This window comes from Hemitrygon akajei, chromosome 21, assembly GCF_048418815.1.
Source record: "Hemitrygon akajei chromosome 21, sHemAka1.3, whole genome shotgun sequence".
Lineage (NCBI taxonomy): Eukaryota > Metazoa > Chordata > Chondrichthyes > Myliobatiformes > Dasyatidae > Hemitrygon > Hemitrygon akajei.
Genome location: NC_133144.1, coordinates 45437638 through 45458983, shown reverse-complemented (window position 1 = coordinate 45458983; position 21346 = coordinate 45437638). Strand labels below are relative to the sequence as shown.

Sequence of the window (21346 nt, the reverse complement as noted above, 5' to 3'; positions counted from 1 at the left end):
ACTGGGTACTGTATAAAGCAACATTCATAATCAGTATTTTACATGAGGGGTTGAGCGCAAAGTTATAATCCTAAAATATAATCATGTTGTCATTTTTCATTCTTAACAGTCCAATTATATAATTAATAATTTTTCACACCATTTACCTTTATTTAAAGTTATCCTGGTTATCTTAATATCTCAGTCTGGCTCACTTTTGGCATTGAGATGCTAGTTCTATAGAGGAAAATTACTGTTTTTCGTACTGTAACTATCTTCAATGTTCGACTGTGAAAACTAGTGCCTATAACTCAAATTAGTACAGAAAATAGGCTGGAGACCCTAATACTGGTTACATTTTTATATTGGCCTCTGACTGATAATCATGTGCACAATACAGATCTCCTGAACTCAGCCATTTAACTTGCCCATATATCAAACCATTAAACAGAGCCTGCTGCAAATTCCATCAAGATTACAACACAAATCTTGCTTTATATATCCACCGGTTCTCATTTTCTGTAAAAGAAAGAAAATGTTTATATTCATTCCCTGCATAATCACCCACTAAAAGACATCCATAGTTGATGTGATTTCTGGAAGATCTTAAGTTTCTGGAAGTTCCTGAGATGACTCATTGCTTTCCTGGAGCAGGTCTCTGGTTAAATATTTACACTGGAAAAAGTAGCTGCTCATATTTTATCATTGGTTTGGGACACTTGAGGACAAGCGTGCTCTTTCCAGGGTACTCCATGGAAAATTTTTGCGGCGTCATAACTTATCAATAATCTATTTACAATTCAAAGCAGAAGAATATCGCTGGTTTTCCTGACCTGATGCTTTCCACCACCCTGATGTTTTTCTTATACTCCCTAACAACCTGTGCAACTGTCTACCAATTCTTGCTGATTCCACATCTGCAGTTTGTTAAACCAGAGTATAAAGTAACTTGGGTGCAGGCGATCTGATACACAGTCTGCCTGGTAGCTCTATGTTTATTGACTTTTAATTTGTTTAATCACCCTTCAGGGAACTGAATAAAACTAAAATTCATATTTAACTTAAATCCAGCCAGCTATATTCATCCGTGACAAAGAAAGGGCTCAGTTCTCTTTCCAAAATGGCAGGGAAAGGTTCTGTTTATTATTAATCCACAGTTTCCCATAATCTTCTCACTTTATCGTTGGTTGATGAGGAATTAAACCAATGCCACATTGGGATTGTAAGTGGGTGCTTAGAACTGAGCGCTATAAGAGAGCTGGTCTCTAAACTACTATTACAAATTCTGAAAAGATTTCTGTGGCTGCCAACAAGACAATAATACCAAACTTGCAGCATATTTAAATGTTGAGTTTTACCCTTTTCCTTCTTTATTTAACTGATTGCTATCATTGGAACTGCACTTATTTATTAGAAGTAGTCATAGTTTTATTTAGTTTTCACAAGACATAGTTATTTCGAAGTTTCTACTAAAGCAACATAAGTAAAAAATTTATTAGACCTTATAAACGTTTGTCATCTATAGTGATTGAGTGTTTTGTCTGTTGGAACAGTGTCTCCATTATTCAGAAAATGAGCTGTTTCAGGCTCGTCTCAGTTCCAGTAGGCACACTGCAAACACCAGTCTATCCAGAAAGCTGCTTCATGGGTTGGTTGATAGCCAAGAGAATTGTCTCGTCTCTCGTGATCCTGAACAGACCCATCAGTAGGACATGTAGAAAATAGTCTAAATTAACCCCAGACTGCATGTCCCTGGCATGTCTTGTTGCTTCGATAAGAAGGATTGTGGAATTTCTGTTCACAGGGGTAGTTTTTTATATGTCAAGGTAATTCAAAGCAGTTAAAAGTGGACTTGTTTGTTGCTCACAGATGAGCTTTCATTCTACAGTGACTCAGAATGGTGTTCATTGAAGGCTTTAATTCGGACTCCAATTGTATGATAGATGCAATGAGAAAGACATTTTCTTTGACAACTTACTTATAGAACATAGGAACTTGAGAGATTAATGAATAGAATCAGAGGTGGGCCTTTCACCACTCATGTCCACTTTACCATTCAGTAGAAACTTAGCCGAGCTTTAAGCTTATCACTATTTTCCTGCACTAACCCCACATCCCATGACTCCGGCAATATCTAAAATTCTATTAATATCTGTCTTAAACATACACAATGACTAAATCTTCACAGTTCTCATCTCCTGTCTGGGAGAGCTAACACCTTATTTTGAGGTTGTGGCCACTGGTTCTAGATTCCCCAGTGGTGGAAACATCAACCCTGCATCTATATCATTAAGACACTTTATTTGTGTCAATTTGGGCACAAATAAAGCCCATTTCTGCATTAAGCAATGTTAGTTTAAGATAGAATCCATCACTATGCCAATGTAATCAAAGAAATGCTGATTTGAACCTTCAATGAATTATTTTTGGGAACAGGAGTTGGAATAACCTAGCTTTATTAAGTTTGGGAATTTTCTGCTCTAAAAATATTTCTTATCAATTTGATATCTTCAACTTTGTGATCATAAACACTCCCAAATTTCAAGGAACATTATATCAATTTCCTTCCCTATCTGTCCAACAATTTCGAAACATTCCTTTCTGACGATCTTCCTTAAATTCCTGTATCTCAGACATTGTTTTCTATATTTTTCTTTCCTGTTAAAAGTTTATTCTGTATTTTTGTCAAAACATTTTGGTTGGCTTCATTCTACATAATTAGGGTGAGGGATAGGTTACGGTTTGGTTGGATTCCACTGTTTACATCGCTGAGCCCTAAGAAATGTTGTTCCCTAAAAGTAATTGATTCATGAGTGTGTTTACATATGCTAGGAAATGGGTGCCTGAAGTAATTTTAAGATTGTAATATAAAAATTGAGAAGCCAATTTATACATAGGAAGCTCCCACAATGTCATCTTTTTTTTATGAGATGAGGGATTAAAAAAAAAATGGCCTGAACATTCTTTCTTCAGAATATTGCCGTAAGCTCTTTTATTATCCACCAAGAGGGCAGATAAGTAACATCTCCTCGGAAAGAAATCACCACTGACAGTACAGTTCTCCTTTAATACTTAAGTGGATTGTAAATGTTGGTGCTTATTTTGTCAAGTGGGAACTCACCATAACTTCACTCAGAGTCAAGAGAACTATCTATTGAACCGTTGAAGAGGTATGATTCTGTCTGTGCATGGATAGAATCACTTAGTTTCTATGTTGCATTCTGTAGGAGTTCCCTGGGACTTCACTAGCAGCACTGCGGCTAAATCAGATCCAGACTGTGAAGGTTTGTGAGTGCTTTCACTGTCATAATGGTCCGTCTTACAACAGAGTGGCTTGGGTTCCAAGGCAGTTGTTCAGAATTGATTTTGTGATGAGCAAATTCGTAAAATAAAAAATGACTATTTCCAATCCAAATTGAAGACTAATGTATAATTCTTGTCTATAACATTACACTTTATACTTACCTAGACTATTTATGTGGTCGCAGTGAGCTGACCTATTATATATGGGCTATTTTATCCTCCACATTAATTGGTAGGTGTTGCCAACTCTAGTTTACATATGCCTGGAGGTTTCATTACATGGGCAACTGCTTCCAACTACACTGCCCCCATGTTGCTCTCCGTACTTAACTTACAAGTGACTCGCTTTCCTACAGAGATTTTGGGAGGAAAACAGCTTTCTGCTGTTCAATTGGATGATATTTGACCAATAGTTAGCCACTATTCCCAGGTCCAATTCTGTAACTAAAGAGTATCTAAAGTTTCAAAGAAATAATTATTATTTCAGTGTGAAATAATCCCTCCTATTCTTCCTGAAGTTTTACGCTGTGCTACATCTAGGAAGTTAATCTGAAATTTCTGGAAACTTCTGGACAATCCTGGAGGCTTGGCAACCCTATTAATCATTGAGGTTCAGATTTATTTGGGAGAATGCCACGTTGCAAATGACAGGAGACCTTTTTCCAGAAAGTACACCTTGCTCACTTTGTTATAAGACTGGGTCCAAATTCTCTTTCTTAAAGCCAGCAACGAATACTGAGGGCAGTCCTTTGGTGAAACAAAATTGTTTACTGCTTTAATCTTTTAATTTGCTTTTCCTGCAATATTTGGCAAATGATGAAACGTCTGGATTTATTTTCCTTTCACCAACTGCACACCCACATATAAATGTTTCTGTTGCTGGCTTTCTTCTGTCATCGAGCTCTGCTGTGTTTTCTCAACATTATTGTCTTTTTCCCTCCTCCCTCCTCCATTCACCCACTTTCCCTCCAAACCAAACATACCATCTCTTGACCCTTGGCTTTTACTGACCTGTGAACTCTTGGCTAATGCCTGTTCAGTTTACATCACCTCAACTGAAAATATTACCACCTGCTGACCAGTTCATCAGACGCCTCTATCTCAAGGTAAATGCCTTTTCTGTAGCTAGGCATCATTTTGTTCTTCTCTGTATTTCTTCCTTCATCCTTTCTAACCACCCATTCGTTAGTCATGCAGTATGCTTATTGGCTGCTCTAAATAATATTAATTACTTGCCCTTTGAACTGACAATGCAAGCTGTTTGTTAGACGTGGCAGCCATTGTCCTCATGGATGTTAATGGTGTTTGATCCAAACTCAGGGTGAACAAGGACAGGCCAACTGCTCCCCAGGACCACCTGGACCTCCAGGACCTAAAGGACCTCCAGGGGATTCAGGAAAGCCAGGAGCAAATGGTTTAACAGTAAGTTTTGGCTTTGTGTGTTTTCTCTCTCATTCAGACCTCTGTAAGTATTTTTTTTTGCATTTTTAAAAAAGTTATTCTATTGAGAGCTACAGCACAGTAACAGACCCTTCTGGCTCAACAAGCTCTTGCCACTAAATTACACCCATGTGACTAATAAAGCTACTAACCTGTACGTCTTTGGAATGTGGGAGAAAACCGGAGCACTCAGAGGGAGCACACGTAGTCACGGGGGAGAACATACAGACAGAGGCAGAGTTGACCCTGGGACACTGCCATGCTATCCTGTTGAAGTGTTGATGTTCAACAGGCATGCGCATAACAAAGAAATTAAAAATTAATCTTCTTTAGACTTCCTGCTGTTCACATTGACCCAGTGCCCAATTCCAGGACGTTATGAGACTTTGCAAACAATTTGATGATTTGAAGAGTGTTCAGTGTACTAATTACAAAGCAGATACATTGGTTCACAGTAGCTGACAAGTGAATTACCTGAATTACAATTTCACAGTATCTACAATTGGTGGGGAATGTGCAGACAACAAATAGCAGAATAGCAGGGGAATAAGCATCAATCCTAAAACAGTTTGTTATTGAGTCTTTTCTGAGTCTGTGCTCCTGGCGAGACACTGATAGATGGGAGCTTAAAAGTTTCCTTACAATTCCTGACTGCATTCTTTCTGTGGTAAAATAAATGATCAACTGCTCCAATAAATCAGGGCAGAATGTCTTCAGACATATGATAGCACTTGTTCAATTAGTATTCCACAAACAACTTTGAGGCCCTAGAAATTGAAGACATTGCGTCCATTTTTCATCCATCACTAACCACAGCTGCTTCAGCTTATATGGTAGAGCTGAATTGGTTAGCACTGGTTCCAGTTCTCAATTGGTGTTGCTTGCTCTAGGTTTCTGATGTATAACTACAGTCCTGTTCAGACGGGAATAGGCCATTGCTGGCACGATTGTGGCCTCTGTGATATCAATCCCTGAAAGCTCTGTGTAACTTCCTGCATTTTGCACTTGAAGTCAACTTTAGATAAGGCACTCCAAGTCCAGATCTATACTGTTGTTTGCTGACCTACACCAGCTCTGATTTGGAAATAACTCAACTTACAAATCCTTAAACTTATTTCCAATTCTCCATTTAACTTCAACACTCCCTAATCCTGCACTGTAATCTACAACCCTGCAGCTCTCTACTTCCATCTGTCAATCTACCATTTAAATCACTCAATCACTGATTCCATGAGCATCTGTCTCAAGCCTTAAAATTTCTTTCTACTTGTTGATTGCTGTCTCCCCTCTAAGTATTGCCAACCTGAGTTAAAATCATCCTTCCCATTATCTCTTCTAAGGTACTTTTTGTATTTCTGTATTTCCATTAGACATGACAGGAGGCCATTTTAGAGCACTGACCGTGCCGGCTCACGGAGCAGTGCCATTTCCTATAACCTATCTTCCTACATTCCCATCAAACCTCCCTCCTTCTCAATCCTCACCTACCCTAGGGACAATTTCCTGTGACCAGGAGCTTCCAAAGCATGCATCTTTGGGAGGTGGGAGGAAACTAGAGCTCTAGGAGAAAAGCTGTGCAGTCACACGGAGAACGTGAGAAAAAACCACGCAGGCAGCATCCTGGGTCACCGCAGTTGTGAGTGAGCAGCTCTGCTGGCATTACCACTGTAGAACTTCCGGGTACGATTTTACGTTCAAGAGAGATTAACAATTAGCTTTATTTGTCACATTTACATCAAAGCACACAGTAAAATGCATCATTGCGTCAATGACCATCACAGTCTGAAGATATAGGGGCAGCATGCAAATGCACCACCAACATAGCGTGCACACAAGTGACTCATCCTAACCTGTACACCTTTGGAATGTGGGAGGACTTCTGGAGGAAACCCATGCAGCCACAGGGAGAATGTACAGACTCCTAACCAACAGCGATGCAGTTGATCCTGGGTTGCATGCCATAATAGTGTTAGGCTACCATGCTGCCCTGCACGGTATAAGGCAGTGTATATCTACAAACACCATTTGTCATACCAAAGTGACAAAGCAGGAGAGTGACAGTGAGGAAGCAGAATGATCAGCGAGAGAACATCCCCGTCGTGGAGCACAATCATGGTATCATAGTTTGTCTGTATAATGTAAAAAAATAGCCAGTTCTCTTCACCGTGCAGCTCCCATATGAAGCAAGCTTTCTGGGCATGAATAAAAACAGAGCTTCTCTTTCCAGGGGAAACCTGGAGATCCTGGACAACCTGGAAGAGACGGAACTAAGGTAGGTAGAAGACAAAGTGTTCGTGGATTTTGGGTATAGTCTCATTTAATCAGTTCTCCTTCCTTTGTTGTAACCTACCAGACTTTGACACAGGCTTGCTCATTGGATACTTTGGTAATGAGCAATGGTGACAGCTCATGTTTGTGCCTGTTTTAAGACAATTAGGCAGTTAAGCAGAGTAGCCTATACAAGTTGTGCCATGGACAGCACAAAAGACTGACAACAATCATGGTTAATTGTTTACATGAGAGCCCATAGATAAATCTGGATTGTGCAATAGAATAGTTCCGGGAAAAGTTAACTCGTAAAACTGGAAAGACAGAATTGAATTCATTTAGCAGCAGAAGAAGCTTGCCCTTCATTTGGGTCAAGGAATGTCTCGTAGTCAATGTCCATGTAGTCAATGTAATTAATGAGTTCTGGGTGGATTGGTAAATTTAAGACCTACTTTTCATATTTCCTCTGGCTTGTGGAAATATTTTGAAAGCAGAATTAGAGAACTGCCTCTTGGAACTTAAGTGTCTGAGTGACAGGGTTTTGCCATTATTCCCAAAGCTAGTTTGTCCCAAACCGAATCCTCTTTCATTACTGGGGTTCAGCAAAGTAATTGCAAGATGTGGAGTGATTTCTGGATGTGGCTTCTGAGGTGGAGATGTGGTGGTGGCAGCTGCACGAGAGAAGTTAGACCGAATGGTCTGTTTTTGTCGTATGAGATTTCTGTAAAACATTGACAGAGATTGTACAGAAAGTAGATTCAGAAAGACACTGATAAAAGTTGAAAATAGTTCTTTTTGCTTCTAACGCATTGGATGATTGAGGATTTCCTCGGGGACAACTCCAAAAGGTGTGAATTGTTATTGTGCGTTTAGGAAATGACATTTCATCTTTGGCAAAGTCAGATAATTAGTTCCTCAGGGAGAAGGTGGGGTGGTCAAGTGTAGGGGTTAATCCAAACACAAGAGGAAGAGGAAGGTTAAAGGGAAACTCTTCATGAGAATAGCTCAATCAAAAGGAGCATTAGAGGTTTGTGCCAAATTTTAAAGGCCCACTAATCCAATAATGTCTCTGACAGCAAACCCTGTCTTGGCAGTATTTAGCACCATATCACACTATTGTTGAAACCAGTGGCTTATCTGTTTTGATTGATTATAAAGGAAACAAGAAGTCACAATATGGCTGCAAGGTCACTGAACATTGTCACTGAAAATGCCTGATTTGATTTCCTCAGTTCCCGAGTCAAGGACAGGCTTCTCGTCAATTGGGCATTGATCTTTCCTGACTCAAAATCTCCCGAAATTCCGTAGAGTGGTGAAGAAATGTTGAAATTTGATGTTTGATATAATACCTGATATTTCTACATGAAATCCCAAACCGGTAATGAAATGAATGACTGGATTGCCTATTTTGAATGTTAAATGTAGGATAAATTTCCAATTAGTTATGAAAATAAAAATTACAAATACCTTTAATTACAAATATGAGAACAATTAAAAGTTGTGACTAGGAGCCAGCTCCCAACTGACTGATCATCCTCTGATGAATCATTGCAGATATAAACATTAGAGCATTGTGGAAATCACCCCAGTGCTTCAGAGGCAGACACAGAGCAGACTGTCTGAGGTTTAAAATTGTATCATAAAGTCATTCCCCTTTGTTAAGCTAAATCTTATCCAGTCACACAGGCCATTTTAAGTACAATGATTAAGCTCAGATTTTCTCTGGGCTTTGAAAATAAACATGTAATAAATATCTGGTGAGATTTGAAGGGATGTTTGGGAGAATGAAACATGATTAGTGTAAGGTTAGTGTAAAAAGATGCTTGATGCTTATCACAGACTTGATGGTCCAAAAGGGATTGTTTCTGTGGCATTATGACTTGGGGTTGGAAATCTAAGTAGTTCTACAGATAAAATGCATAATTTGAATTATCAATGAGCACACAAGGCAAACTTTTTCATGCACAAGATCCCTGGGGCCGGTTTTTAGCATTATAAAGAAAATGTAATGTTGTTTGTGCAAAGACTAATTTTTAGAAAGGGTACAAATTTTCAGGAATATACTTTGATTATTTGATCCCAGTGCATTTCTTAAAATAAATACCAGTCTTAAATATTCAAATTGTTTTTCATTCTCCATTTGTTAATCTGGGTGCAAGGTTATCTTTCATGGAGTAAAACATCCCAATACATCTTAAGAGCAAAATTTGAATCCAAACCAGAACCAGATCTTGGTGAAAGAAGCATGGATTGATCCACATTAGGCCCCAATGCAACACCTTGATCAAAGATGGAGATTTTAGGGAGCTGCTTATGTGGGTTAACTGAGAGATTTAGAGCTGAAGGGAGCCAAGGCATCTGAAGACAAAGTGATGGAGCATTGCAGTCATGAGGAATCAATTGTCAGTTCAGGTGTTAAACCATTGAGAGGGCGACACACACTAGATGTTAAGCCATTGAGATGTATTTCTTTATTGGTACTCTCTTACAGAGCCTCCCTCAGGATTTCTGTGTTCTAATCTTAAACAGACAACTGCAATAAACTAGCCAACACTGGGACACACGGAGCAAATCAGATCAGGAAATGGAGCTGCAGGATGTTGCCAAGAGAGAAATGGTTTTACAGGAAGACATTGTTTACGTACTGAAGGGATTTTTTACTTAACTTCTGTTGATCAGTGTTACACTCTAATAACTCTTGCATCAATAGTGATGTTTCAAGCTACAAATACTCTTTCAAATGAAAAATAAACTGGGGTGATGTGAAACCAAAACATTTCTTCTAAAGCATAGAAGTAAATTGACTTGGATTTTTGTTTCAGGGGGATAAAGGAATGACAGGACTTCAGGGAAAACCCGGAATGCCAGGGCTCCCAGGAAGAAAGGTTGGATAAACTTCTTTACAATTGTGGGCATTTGCTTTTACAGAATCTTGTGGTGCTTCATCTGCACAAAGGAAGGTGCATTGAAGTTGGGATTAGTGAGAGGCTCACTTCACGAGTCAATATGGTTCACTAAGTATGGTTGGCATAATGAACACCAGGTAACACAGGCAGATGTGGTCGCGACGAACATGTCTAGACCAATACTCTGCATGCTCTTCCTGAAAATCATTCTTGGCATTAACCCAACTTCAAAGGATTAACGTGAACCTGCTGTCAGCACGGGCCTCAAAATTTGTAGCCACTTCCTTCGATGGCTGCTCAGAAATTAGATTCATTTTTGTGTCTCTGTCAACTATCGGAATAGCAGTGCGAGAGTTTCTGTAATAGGTCTGCAGTTGAACAGCAAAAAAAAGCTACATCAAAATGAAGCATAGCAATGTTTTAAAGACGTTGTAAAGCTGTAAATCCTGTGTCAGGGACTAACTTAATTCCAAACAGAGTCAGAGACTCTGCAGGCAATCGACTCTCAAGATTTGACTGCAGACAGTCGTCTCATCTTGGGGATGGAAAGGCCAGGATTTACTGTCCACTCCTGCTTGGTCTGCAGGTGAGGAGTTATCATTGATAAAGAGGTGTAAATATTTAAAAGTTAGATTGCATATTACTGATTGGAGTTTGAATTAACATAAGAGACCAGGAGTTACTTTTGAGATCCATCTGACCTTTGTATTAGGGGCGTAGATGATAACATTATTTCCTGTGCATTAATTGTGATGGAGCTTTTTAAAACATTTATTTACTGAGATACCGTATGGATTAGGCCCTTCGAGCCATGCCGCCCAGCAATCCCCGGATTTAATCTGCGCCTAATCACAGAACAATTTAAAATGACCAATTAACCAACCAACCAGTATTTCTTTGGAAGGCGGAGGAAACTGGAGCACCCGGAGGAAATCCACATGATCACGGGGAGAATGTATAAACTCCTTACAGGCAGCGACAGGAGTTGACCCCAGGTCACCTGGACTGTAAAGTGCTGTGCTAACCACTATGCTATGGTGTTATATGATCTCCCTTTTACTGTGTGTTCTGACCACCATAGCCTCAGCATCTTGAGGCTATTTTCCCAAGTTCCACTTCGGCAGTTTGTCTGGTCAGTCTCCCGAGCGTCTCGACATTGCTGGAAACCCTCACATGGCTGGCTGGATTCCTGGGACACTAAACCCTCCCATGATGATGTTGGTCAGCCTCCTAGTCTCAAGGACAATAGCCCGGCCTCCTGCGAACCCCCCACAGATGATGGCTGGAACCCTGATGTGCCGTAGCAGAACACCCAAACACACACAGATCTCCAGAGTCCTCCTGTACCACCCAAACCACTCACAGACCAGAGCTGTACTTAACTCCCCAGAAGAATACAAAGCAGCACATTCTTGACTTGTTGGTTGCTTCTACTGCTATAAAAAGTGTCCAAAAGCAACAAATAAAGCTGTACTACAAGACATGGTTCGTATTAACTCTGATCTTTGTAACAATAACAATACCAATATTTTGGACTAACAGACTTAAAAGTTATTTTCCCCAAGTATTAAGGCTGATCAACACCTTCACCCACTAACACCACCATTACATTATTATTTCCTATCGCTCATCTTAATGTCACTTTATGGATATACAATCACGTTATGTATATGAGCTATCTTATGTCTTCATAGTTGTTGTGTTATTATTGTGTTCTTTATCATTTGTGGTTTCTTTTTGTGCTGCATCAGATCCAGAGCAACAATTAATTCGTTCTCCTTACTCTGGTGTACAGGAAATGACATTAAACACTCTTGAATCTCATGACTGATTTGTCCTTGTACCTTGGGAATGATCAGAAGCACATTTGGTCTCAGCAATTTTAAAAGTTAAAACTTTTAGGATTTGAATGGCATCCATTTCTACACAATTTTAGTCCAAAAGTACTGTCTGGGAATTTAGTTGATTATATCAGCTTGAACTATTTCCAGACCATGAGTAAACCACTTAAAATGTGTTGGTTCTTTCACATTAATTATTCTGGTTTATTGTAAACAGAGCTGTAAAGCAAACCAGTTATAGTGCTGTTATTAATATTGTTCTAACCTCAATACTCAAAACTGCTTTCATCAGTTAGCTCCCTGACCAAAGTGGCAAACTCAATTTACTTCTGTTACACAACTTAAAGCTTCTGAGCCAAACTGGATTCATTCCTCATTGGAATTACTGTGGATTTTGATGTTAAGGATAAGGCAAGTTAAGGATCTAGGTTTTTAATATTTGTGCATTTGTAGGGTTGAAAAATGTAAGATTTGGGCATGTTATCAGCCCTGTGAGCTGCTCTGTAACTGAACTGTAACATCATTCTTTGGCTCAGCTTTTAAACATCTACCAGCTTGTTGAGTCTAGAAGGCGGGAAGGATGGGGAGTTTTGACTGAGTATGTGGGCATCATACTCTCCAGGTTTATAGTGTATTGCCAAAAGTACACATTCTCCACAGCAAGGAGAAGATTCACAGAATCCTGCAAAACAGAAACAGACCCTTCAGCCCAACTCACCAATGCCTTGCCAAAATAATCCAGCCTCTGCCCTCTAGTCCTGATGTTCTAAAACCATTTATTATTTTTGATAACACAGAACTATTCATTGCAAAAAGACATGGTCATCCTTAATGCAATAAACCTTTGCAACTTGCTAATAAAGATGTTGGTGCTGGAAAATTAAGGCAGATAGATTCTCCAGACGGCAAGGGAGAATTCTTCAGCGGAAGGAAGAAGAGGGGATAAAGAAAAAGATAGAAAGAGAGCAGGGGAGAAAAGGAGGTGAGAGGGAAACAGATGATAAGTGAGTAAGAGAAACAAAAAGGAAAGACAACGTGGGAAGAGGAACTGAAAGAATGTGAGGAAGATGAGAAAAGAGCAAGGGAAGAATGTCAGGGAAGGAAGGTAAGGCTGGGTAATTGAAAGTATTGGATTCTATGCAGCACATTAGGTTCTCAGCTGTGTTTGTTACTCCTTGGGTTTTGTTTTAGCACTTAGAATATGGACTCCTCAGGGATGTTGAAACAGGTCGGCAGGAACATATCAGTCTTCAAAAGAAATTGAGGTAGATTTATTGGTATTAGTGCCATTACTGAGAGCAATTCACTATTAAAATCTGAATAATTTCCCACAACTGAACAGGCAATTTGTAAACCAAAATGTGCAATGCTTTTCCCCCCATTCTTAAGAAAACATTTTACCAACAACACAAGATGAAAATTACTTCTGACAAAGGGTCTTATCCCGAAACCTCAGCTGTTCAATTTTCCCATGATTGCTGCCTGACTTGAGATTTTCCAAAGTTTTATGTGTTGCTCCAGATTTCCAGCATCTCTTTGTCTCCAAAATGAAAATCATGAAGCCACTCTTCAAGACAGTAATCGCCTAATCATCCCTCTCAATAGACAGTGGCACTGATTTTCTGCCATTTGTATTTGCCTTTGAAGCACAGCGGCAGCTTGTCTGTTGGCTGGTTGGACTGTAGATATAGTGAAGCGGGAAAAGGCTTGTGTAGAGCATAGGCACTGCCAATTTCCAGTGTATCTGTGCAGCTGTATCATTGCTGAAATTTCTGTGTAGTTTGAAACCCATTGGGCACACAATGCACCTCCTTATTTAGCCCTGTCTAGATTCCCTGTCTATGTTTTGATGAGTTGTATGTGCCTCCAGCCTTGTGTAACCCTGGTTCATAACTTTTTCTGACATTTACATTTACACCATTTATTATCATATTATAATTTGCCCTTTACTATGGCTATTGTCTTGTTTATTAATTATTGTACCGTTTTGGGCACTTTATGTGGTCCCGTGTAGGTCTGTAGTTTAATGTAGTTTTGTGTTGTTTCACGTAGTCTAGTGTAGTTTTGTGTAGCACCATGGTCCTGGAGGAACGTTGTTTCATTTTTACCGTATACTGTACAGCAGGTATGGTTGAAATGACAATAAAAAGCGACTTGACTTGATTCAACATCCATCAATTGTGTTTAGTACTTGATGCTGATTTACGTGAACATTTGGTTTCTTGCTTTACTTTATCTTTTCTTCATTTCTCAACTTTTTTTGCCAGTTGTTCATATCTCCTCCTCCCAGTGTAGAGGTCTCCTCCCCCCCCACCCCCCCACCTTTGGAGGGGTTTCACAGAATAAAACCTAATGTCTATAACAGCCCATCAATAAGGTTCTAGACCTGATCCACTCTTGTAATGAGGAAGGGTGACCGCAGAGGACCAGCCAAAGTTCTAAGTGGTAAGGGTATTAGCTTGAAGTACATGTGGAGTTGTTTTTCCCAAGGGTGGTTAATGCTTCTTCTGGGCTTGACGCAGAGCCAGTCTTAGAAGCTACAGAAAGTTTCAAATTTACTCAACTGCCATGAATTGCTGCACTGTTTCTAGAAAGCAAAGAAAAATTATCCTCAGAAACCAGGAATGCCCCCTCCTCTTCATAACCCATTCCATATAAGACCATAAAACATAGGAGCAGAATTAGGCCATCTGGCCCATCAAGTCTTCTGTGCCATTCAATCATGGCTGACTCATCTTTTTTTTTCCTCCTCAACCCCACTTCCCGGCCTTCTCTCCGTAACCTTTGATGCCGTGTCCAATCAAGAACCTATCAATCTCTGCCTTAAACACACCCAACAACCTGGCCTCCACAGCTGCATGTGGCAACAAATTCCACAAATTCACCACCCTTTGGCTAAAGATTATATCATCACCTCTCTCCTCATTGGACAGTCTCATGCAGCATCTCCTACCAGAATTTAGCAGGATGTTTAAAATGAAACAGGGTTTTCCAATGTTTGAGCTGCACCCGTTGTAAAAGTGGAAACCAGTCTCCAGTTCTTTACAGTCCCTTGAGATTCTGCAAGTATTTTTTTCAACTGGAAACATTTGGCTTGTGTAGTTGGCCGTGTAATATTATACCTGTCAATGGACCTTCGCGGTGTCATTATGCACTTGAGTTGTTCTTTGACTGTTTAAATTCTAAACAAATAATCAGTAAACCCTCTCTTAATGCACAGGGCAGTAAAACTGTGGCGGAGAATGTCTAACCTCACAATTAGAAAAATAAGTGTTTACACAGGCCTGGCCACAGACAACAAATATGGACAGTCATCTTTTTCTTTGTAAAGTGCCCTGATGGAAACTGCATCCCTCCCATATCTCAGATGCTTTGCCATGCACGTGCAAATGAAATCTTTTAATTTAATTGCCTGCTGCAGTGTAAAGAACGTGCATGGTTAAATATTAAATTATTTTAGTAGCTGTATTGCTTCTGGGCATCGACAGAAATTTTGCAAATATTCTGATGCAAATTTAATATCACTGGGGATAATGGCAATGCAATGGAGTTACAGCCAATAATTAACAGAACTGGCATCTAATGCAAAGGGAAACTGAAACGAAAACAGAAAATGCTGGATCACTCAGTGGATTGGTCAGCACCTGTGGAACCTTAACCCTGAACTCTGCTTTTCATTTCACAGATCTGCCCGACCTGCTGAATGTTTTAAGCATTTGTTTTATGTTTTCTTTTTCACCTTTCAATGTCTCTTAGTTTTTGTTTTGTTTTCTCAGCTATAGTGATTGAACCCATGTCATTGACACTTGAAGATATTAAATTTGCTTCAGAGAGAGAAATGTGAATGGCGAGAGATAACGAAGGCTCGTACAGGATTTAAATACATGTGCAGATCTGCTGGGCTGATGACCTGTTCTTGTGCTGCATGTTCTATGTAACATGATATTTGAAATTACCATTTAAGAAATAACTTCTATATTTTGACTTTTTTTAACGGTGGTGTATCAGCAATCTTGTCAAAGTACTGTGATAGCCTGTTGTTGGTTAAAACAAAATTAATCAGTAACTTTAGTTGCCAAGCATGAAACCCAATCATTGTGGAACTAATTTGTTTAATTTGTGGTGGGATTATCACTGAATAACACAAATGTACAAGTACCCAGTTACCTTTTTACTTTATATTTTGTCCTCACAAGAGGGACAGAAAAAAAACTATTTTCAACCCTTTATTCCTTTAATCAAAGAAAATACATACTTTTCTTTGGTACTTGGATTTTAGAACTGCATTAATTCTGAAAACATCAGGTCTCATCATCCATTCAATCCCAGTTGTAGTGTTACACTTTGGATCTAAATTCTGATGATTTTCACCTTGTTTTTACAGAGAGGACTTCATCAGACTACCCAAGTGACTACAAAATCCTTTGAAAAAAGTCAAGTTGTTGGGGGGGGGCAGTGTGGGACCACAAATAGTAAAAGATCAAAGGTTTTGTTTTAAATTGCAAAGAATATTGGTCCAATTGGATTTATTGAGCTTATAGCACAGAACAAGTTATTTGGTACATCTAAACCAAACCAATATTTCTGGTCTGTGCCTTTATTCCTTCTACAAAAGTGCATGATCATATCCTTCGCTACTTATATTTCATGTGCCACTTATTTTTCCATTCTGTCAATCTCTCTGAGTCCTTCTGCAGTCTCCCTGCTTCCACAACACTATCTGCCCTGCAAAGTATCTAAATATCGTCAGCAAGCTTGTTGTCAGAAAGCCATCAATTCTGTTATCCAAATCATTGACATATAACATGAAAAGGAGAGGTCCCAACACCAACCTTTGCAGAACACCATTAGTTGCCAGCAGCCAATCTTTATTCCCACTCTCTTCCTCCTGCCAGTCAGCCAATCCTCCATGCATGCTGGTATCTTTTCTGCAATAATATGGTCTCTTGTTAAGCAACCTTATGTGCAGTACCTTGTCAAAGGTCTTCTGAACTATTCCAGAATCTTGTGATTTTTACCAAATTTTGGTACATATGCTATATGACAGTAATAAACCAATTCCAATTCCAACTTCTATGAGGTTATTTCTCTTCTCTAGAATTATTCCTGCCTCCTCTCTGTTTCTATAGTCGACCAGTCTTTTTGCTGCATGTTCTCATTTGTGCTTCTTGTTCTTCTATCAGTTTCTTTTCTCTTCTTTTCCTCAGGGAGAGGTGGGTGAATTAGGGCTTCCTGGTCCAGCAGGACTGCCAGGATCTGTGGGCCGAAAGGTAAATGTGGAGGATAAATCTGTGTGCCCTCCATCGTCTCAGAATGTCAATATATTAACAGCGATTAATTGCATATTATTATGAGGAAGCACTGAGACATCTGCTTTTAATAGAAAATAACATTTCTTAACAAAGAATGGTTACAGTTGTCAAGCGCAATTAGTTACACTATCGTTAGAAGCCTTCCATTTTCACCTAATGAACTGGTAACAGGCTTCAGGTTATCTTTCGTTTCAAGGCTGTTAAGTTCGTATTTTTAACACTTTCAGGATGGTTAAGTAAAGTTTCAGCTGTCAACAGTGCATGTATGTTATTTCAGATCAGTTTGGAGGACACTAAACTCTACACAGTACATATGATACATTAGCTGACCTCATTCTTTTTCCTGCATTATATAAAGTGACTTATCTCTGCTTTGCTTTTGATTTTCCCATTTGTGTTAACAGGGTGACCGAGGAGAAGTCGGGCAAAAGGTAATGGAGCCATGTTTCTCTTCTTTTTATCTCAAATCTGGGTTGACCCTATCTTAATCTATTTTGTCTCGGTTTGCTTTTCTAAATCGTTTAACCTTTCCATGGTTCTGCTACTGGTTTGAATCAAACTTATGAATGTCACACAAAAGTAAACTTTAATAGAAGAGACCTTTTACAGTTGTGTAACTGTAGAATTTTCCTGTTTTAGTATAATTAGGATTTATATGTGCTCCAGGAGGGTGTATAATGAAATGTTGCCTGTGCTCAAACACTTTTTTCCAAAACACAAATGCACTAAAATTGTTTCCCAGATCTGGTTGCTTTGTAATTATGCTTCTGATGGGAAAAAAAATGCAGCTTTCACATTGCCTAGAACTGTTTTGAACCATACCTTTGTGATGTTATTGCTTAAGTGGTACAGTTGAGCTTATTTTTCAACTGGTAAGAAATAATGATCTATCCAGCAATATGAGTTAAGCAATTTTAATAACGTAGAGGCTGGTATTGCTGAGTATAGCCAAATTAAACAGTGATGAAAACTAAGAACAGTCAGATCAACAAGACAAATACATGTTGCATTTAAGCAGTTTTTCAATGGACGTAGCCTGCGGAAGTGTGAGGTTATAGGAACTAGCTAATCATAAAGCTGAAAGATTTTTTCATGTTCAGTTACCAGTTGGGTACAGACCTTAATGCTTGGTGGGAACCTGTATTGAATTTGAACCTGCCACCCCATTAGCCATTATAGAAACAAAATGGGGTCTGAGGGAAGGCTGGTCACCTTCTAGGGAGTTGTAGCAAGGAGGAGTGCTGAGGGTGTTCAGGAGAGCAGGGAGTGGGAAGGAATGGTAGAGAGAATCCAGTCAGAGAGACATTAGTTCTTCCTGGTTCTATTACAGAACATTTTCTTCTTGGAGATCTATTCTGATTTGCAGTTTGACTACAGAACTGAGGTGATCATTTCCCCAGTAAAAATATAAATCTGACACAATAAGAGCCCCTGCTCCATGCAGTCATCTTTTCCACTCTGAATCAATGGTCTGAAATTATAAATTAGTCAAAAAAAGTTTCCATTTTGATCCCATGACAATTATTTTCAGTTTTAACTGCTACTGCACCCCAGTTCTGGGAGGAGGATTGCTTCAAGTTCTCGTGAGAAACAGGCAATTTCTACATCAGGAAAGCAGTGAACAATGGAATCCATTTTTGACCTAATAGAGGCTCTGCACCCAACACACTTGTACTTCGAGTGCGTTGTAAAAGGATTGTTATTTATATATTCGTGCAGGGGGGTATTTCTGTGGGGAGGGCAAGGTGTAGATCAGTGTACTTTCTATGCAGTAATCAATAGAGTAGCCAAGTATGTTGACTGGAAACAGTTATTGCACGAGCCCCAGCATGTATGGTTGTGACTACTGCTAGCTTCTTCTCACTGATACATTTGAACTTTTGTTCTCCCCCTACACATACAGGGAGAGCCTGGTGAAATGGGTCGGGCAGGCACCAAAGGAGAAAAGGTAGTTTTAACCACCTTTGTTTGGTTGTAATTGCTAAGATTCATATCAGGTCACTGGCAGTCCATGATTTAATTGAACACTCACACTTATTTTCTAAGTCTGAGAAATCTGCCACTTCTATCATATCTTCCAGTCAATGGGAAACATTTGTTTTGTAACAAGATAAGTTAATGGGACAGTTTTAGATTGAATAAGTAGAGCTTGCCTTTGAATATTGTTTTACATGAAACAGCTTTAATCCCAATGTATTAGTTCAATTAAATCATCTATTTAAATAACAATAATGTATATCTTTATGCATGTATATTGTTTAAATAGAGGAATTAGTCCAATTAAGATTAACAATTAATCCTTGTAATGCTGGTGTATATGTAAGCCGGCGAGGGTGGTGTAGTGGCATCAGCACCAGACTTTGAAGCGAAGGTCCAGAGTTCGAATCCACCTGCCTCCTTGCACACTTCCCAACAGTGCTGGGTTGAGCTAGCAACCTGGCCTCATAAAAAAAAAGTCAGGTGCTACAGAAACTGCAAAATTGCCGCCCAATGCGAAAAAATGAATGAGAATATGTACATGAGGGTTTTCTGTTTGCACAAATACTTGCATTAAGTCATTATCAGACTGATGGCAACATACTGAAGAAAAGTTAAAAAGCTGAATGTGTTCCATTTTTTGCTCTATTTATATAGTAATTTTATATTTTTGCGTGGTACTGCTGTTGCAAAACAATAAATTTCACCATATAAGTCAGTGACAATAACCTTCATTCTGATTCTGGAATTACTAACTGGGATTCCATTGGAGATGTATATCACAGGTTTGCTTTTAGTTATGGTACTCCTGCAGGGATATTACCTGATGAAACTTACCCCAACACATTGTACACTGTGTTTAGCATTTTTATGTAATGAGAATCTGTAGGACCACCAAGATAGCAAAGGAACTTTGATTAATAGATTGTGCTCAACTAGAACAGATAGCAAATATTTAGCATTATATCTGATTATGCAGTACCATAACAATTCCATTAACTGTAACATCACTCAATGCAAACCAGAATTGCTGAAAGTCATTGCTGAACTATTTAGCAGATTTAAGCATAAACAATTTCAGTTGTGCATATTTTTACATAAACTCGCACTTGACATCGCTTTTAAATGAAAGCAGTGGTTTTTGCCATGTTGGTTAAGTCAGCGACATGTTGGTCAAGTCCTGTCCCGCCTGCCTCATCTGAGTGACTGCTGGTGGATCCTGCACGGGACTCATCAGCCATCTCAAAATTCACAGAAGTGGAGTTGTATTGGGGTCTGTATTCCTTGGAGTTTCAAAGAATGAGGGGCAGCCGTAGTTTAATGTGATATCTTGAGGGGATTTGATGATATGAGGAAAATGAGTTTGTTCTTATCATGTAGATGCAGGTTAGATGTTTTCACTAGTGTGAAGAGTAACAAGGAAGATCGCATAGTTAAAAGATGAGAGCCAGTCATTTAAAACTGAGATGGGTAGAATTTTGTTTTCTCTCAGAGGTTAGTGAATCCTGGAATTCACTGCACAGAATGTGATTCAAAACCAGAGTACTGGAAATGCTTAAGGTAGAGGTAAGTAAATATTTGAAAGATTGAGAAAATGAGGAACGCAAACAAAAATGCTGGAGGAACTCAACAGGCCAGGCAGCATCAGTGGAGGGGAATAAACAGTTGAGATTTTGGGCTGAGATCGTTCATCAGCCCTGGAAAAGAATGGGATAGAAGCCAGAATAAGAATGTGGGGCAAGGGAGGGGGGGGAGGAATACAAGCTGGCAGGTGATAGGTGGGAGCAAGGGAGGGGGAATAATGTGAGATGCTGAAAGGTGACACCTGGAACAGGTAAAGGGCTGAAGAAGAAAGAATCTGATAGGAGAGGACGTGGACCATGGAATAAAGGGAAGCAGATGGAAAGCAAGAGGGAGATGATGGGCATTTCATGAGGGCGGGGAAGAAGAAGAGAAAGGGTGAGAGTGTAACCATAATGAGGAATGAGAAAAGAGTGAAGGAGGAAGGGGGAGTAATTACGGAAATTAAGAACTTGATGTTTATGCTATCAGATTGGAGGCTACCCAGACAGAATATGAGGAAAATGAGTTTGGTCTCGTCATGGCAGTAGAGAAGGCCATGGACAGACATGTTGCTATGGGAATGGGAAGTCAAATTGAAATGCGTGGCCAGACAGAAAGACATACTTTATTGATCCCGAGGGAAATCATGTTTTGTTACAGCCGCACAAACCAAGAATAGTGTAGAAATACAGCAATATAAAACCATAAATAATTAAATAATAATAAGTTATTCATGCCCAGTGGAAATAAGTCCAGG

At 39.3% G+C, this 21346-nt stretch overlaps 1 protein-coding gene across 1 annotated transcript in view; it reads left to right on the top strand.

Moving 5' to 3' along the window:
- The window catches only part of col13a1 (collagen, type XIII, alpha 1), a 121590-nt gene that overhangs the window by 43371 nt on the left and 56873 nt on the right, over positions 1-21346 (top strand). The window contains exons 13-18 of the mRNA XM_073025335.1: positions 3207-3263; positions 4603-4704; positions 6950-6994; positions 9813-9875; positions 17454-17480; positions 18953-18997. Of these exons, the coding sequence (XP_072881436.1) occupies positions 3207-3263; positions 4603-4704; positions 6950-6994; positions 9813-9875; positions 17454-17480; positions 18953-18997 (339 nt within the window). The remainder of the gene's footprint in view (positions 1-3206; positions 3264-4602; positions 4705-6949; positions 6995-9812; positions 9876-17453; positions 17481-18952; positions 18998-21346) is intronic.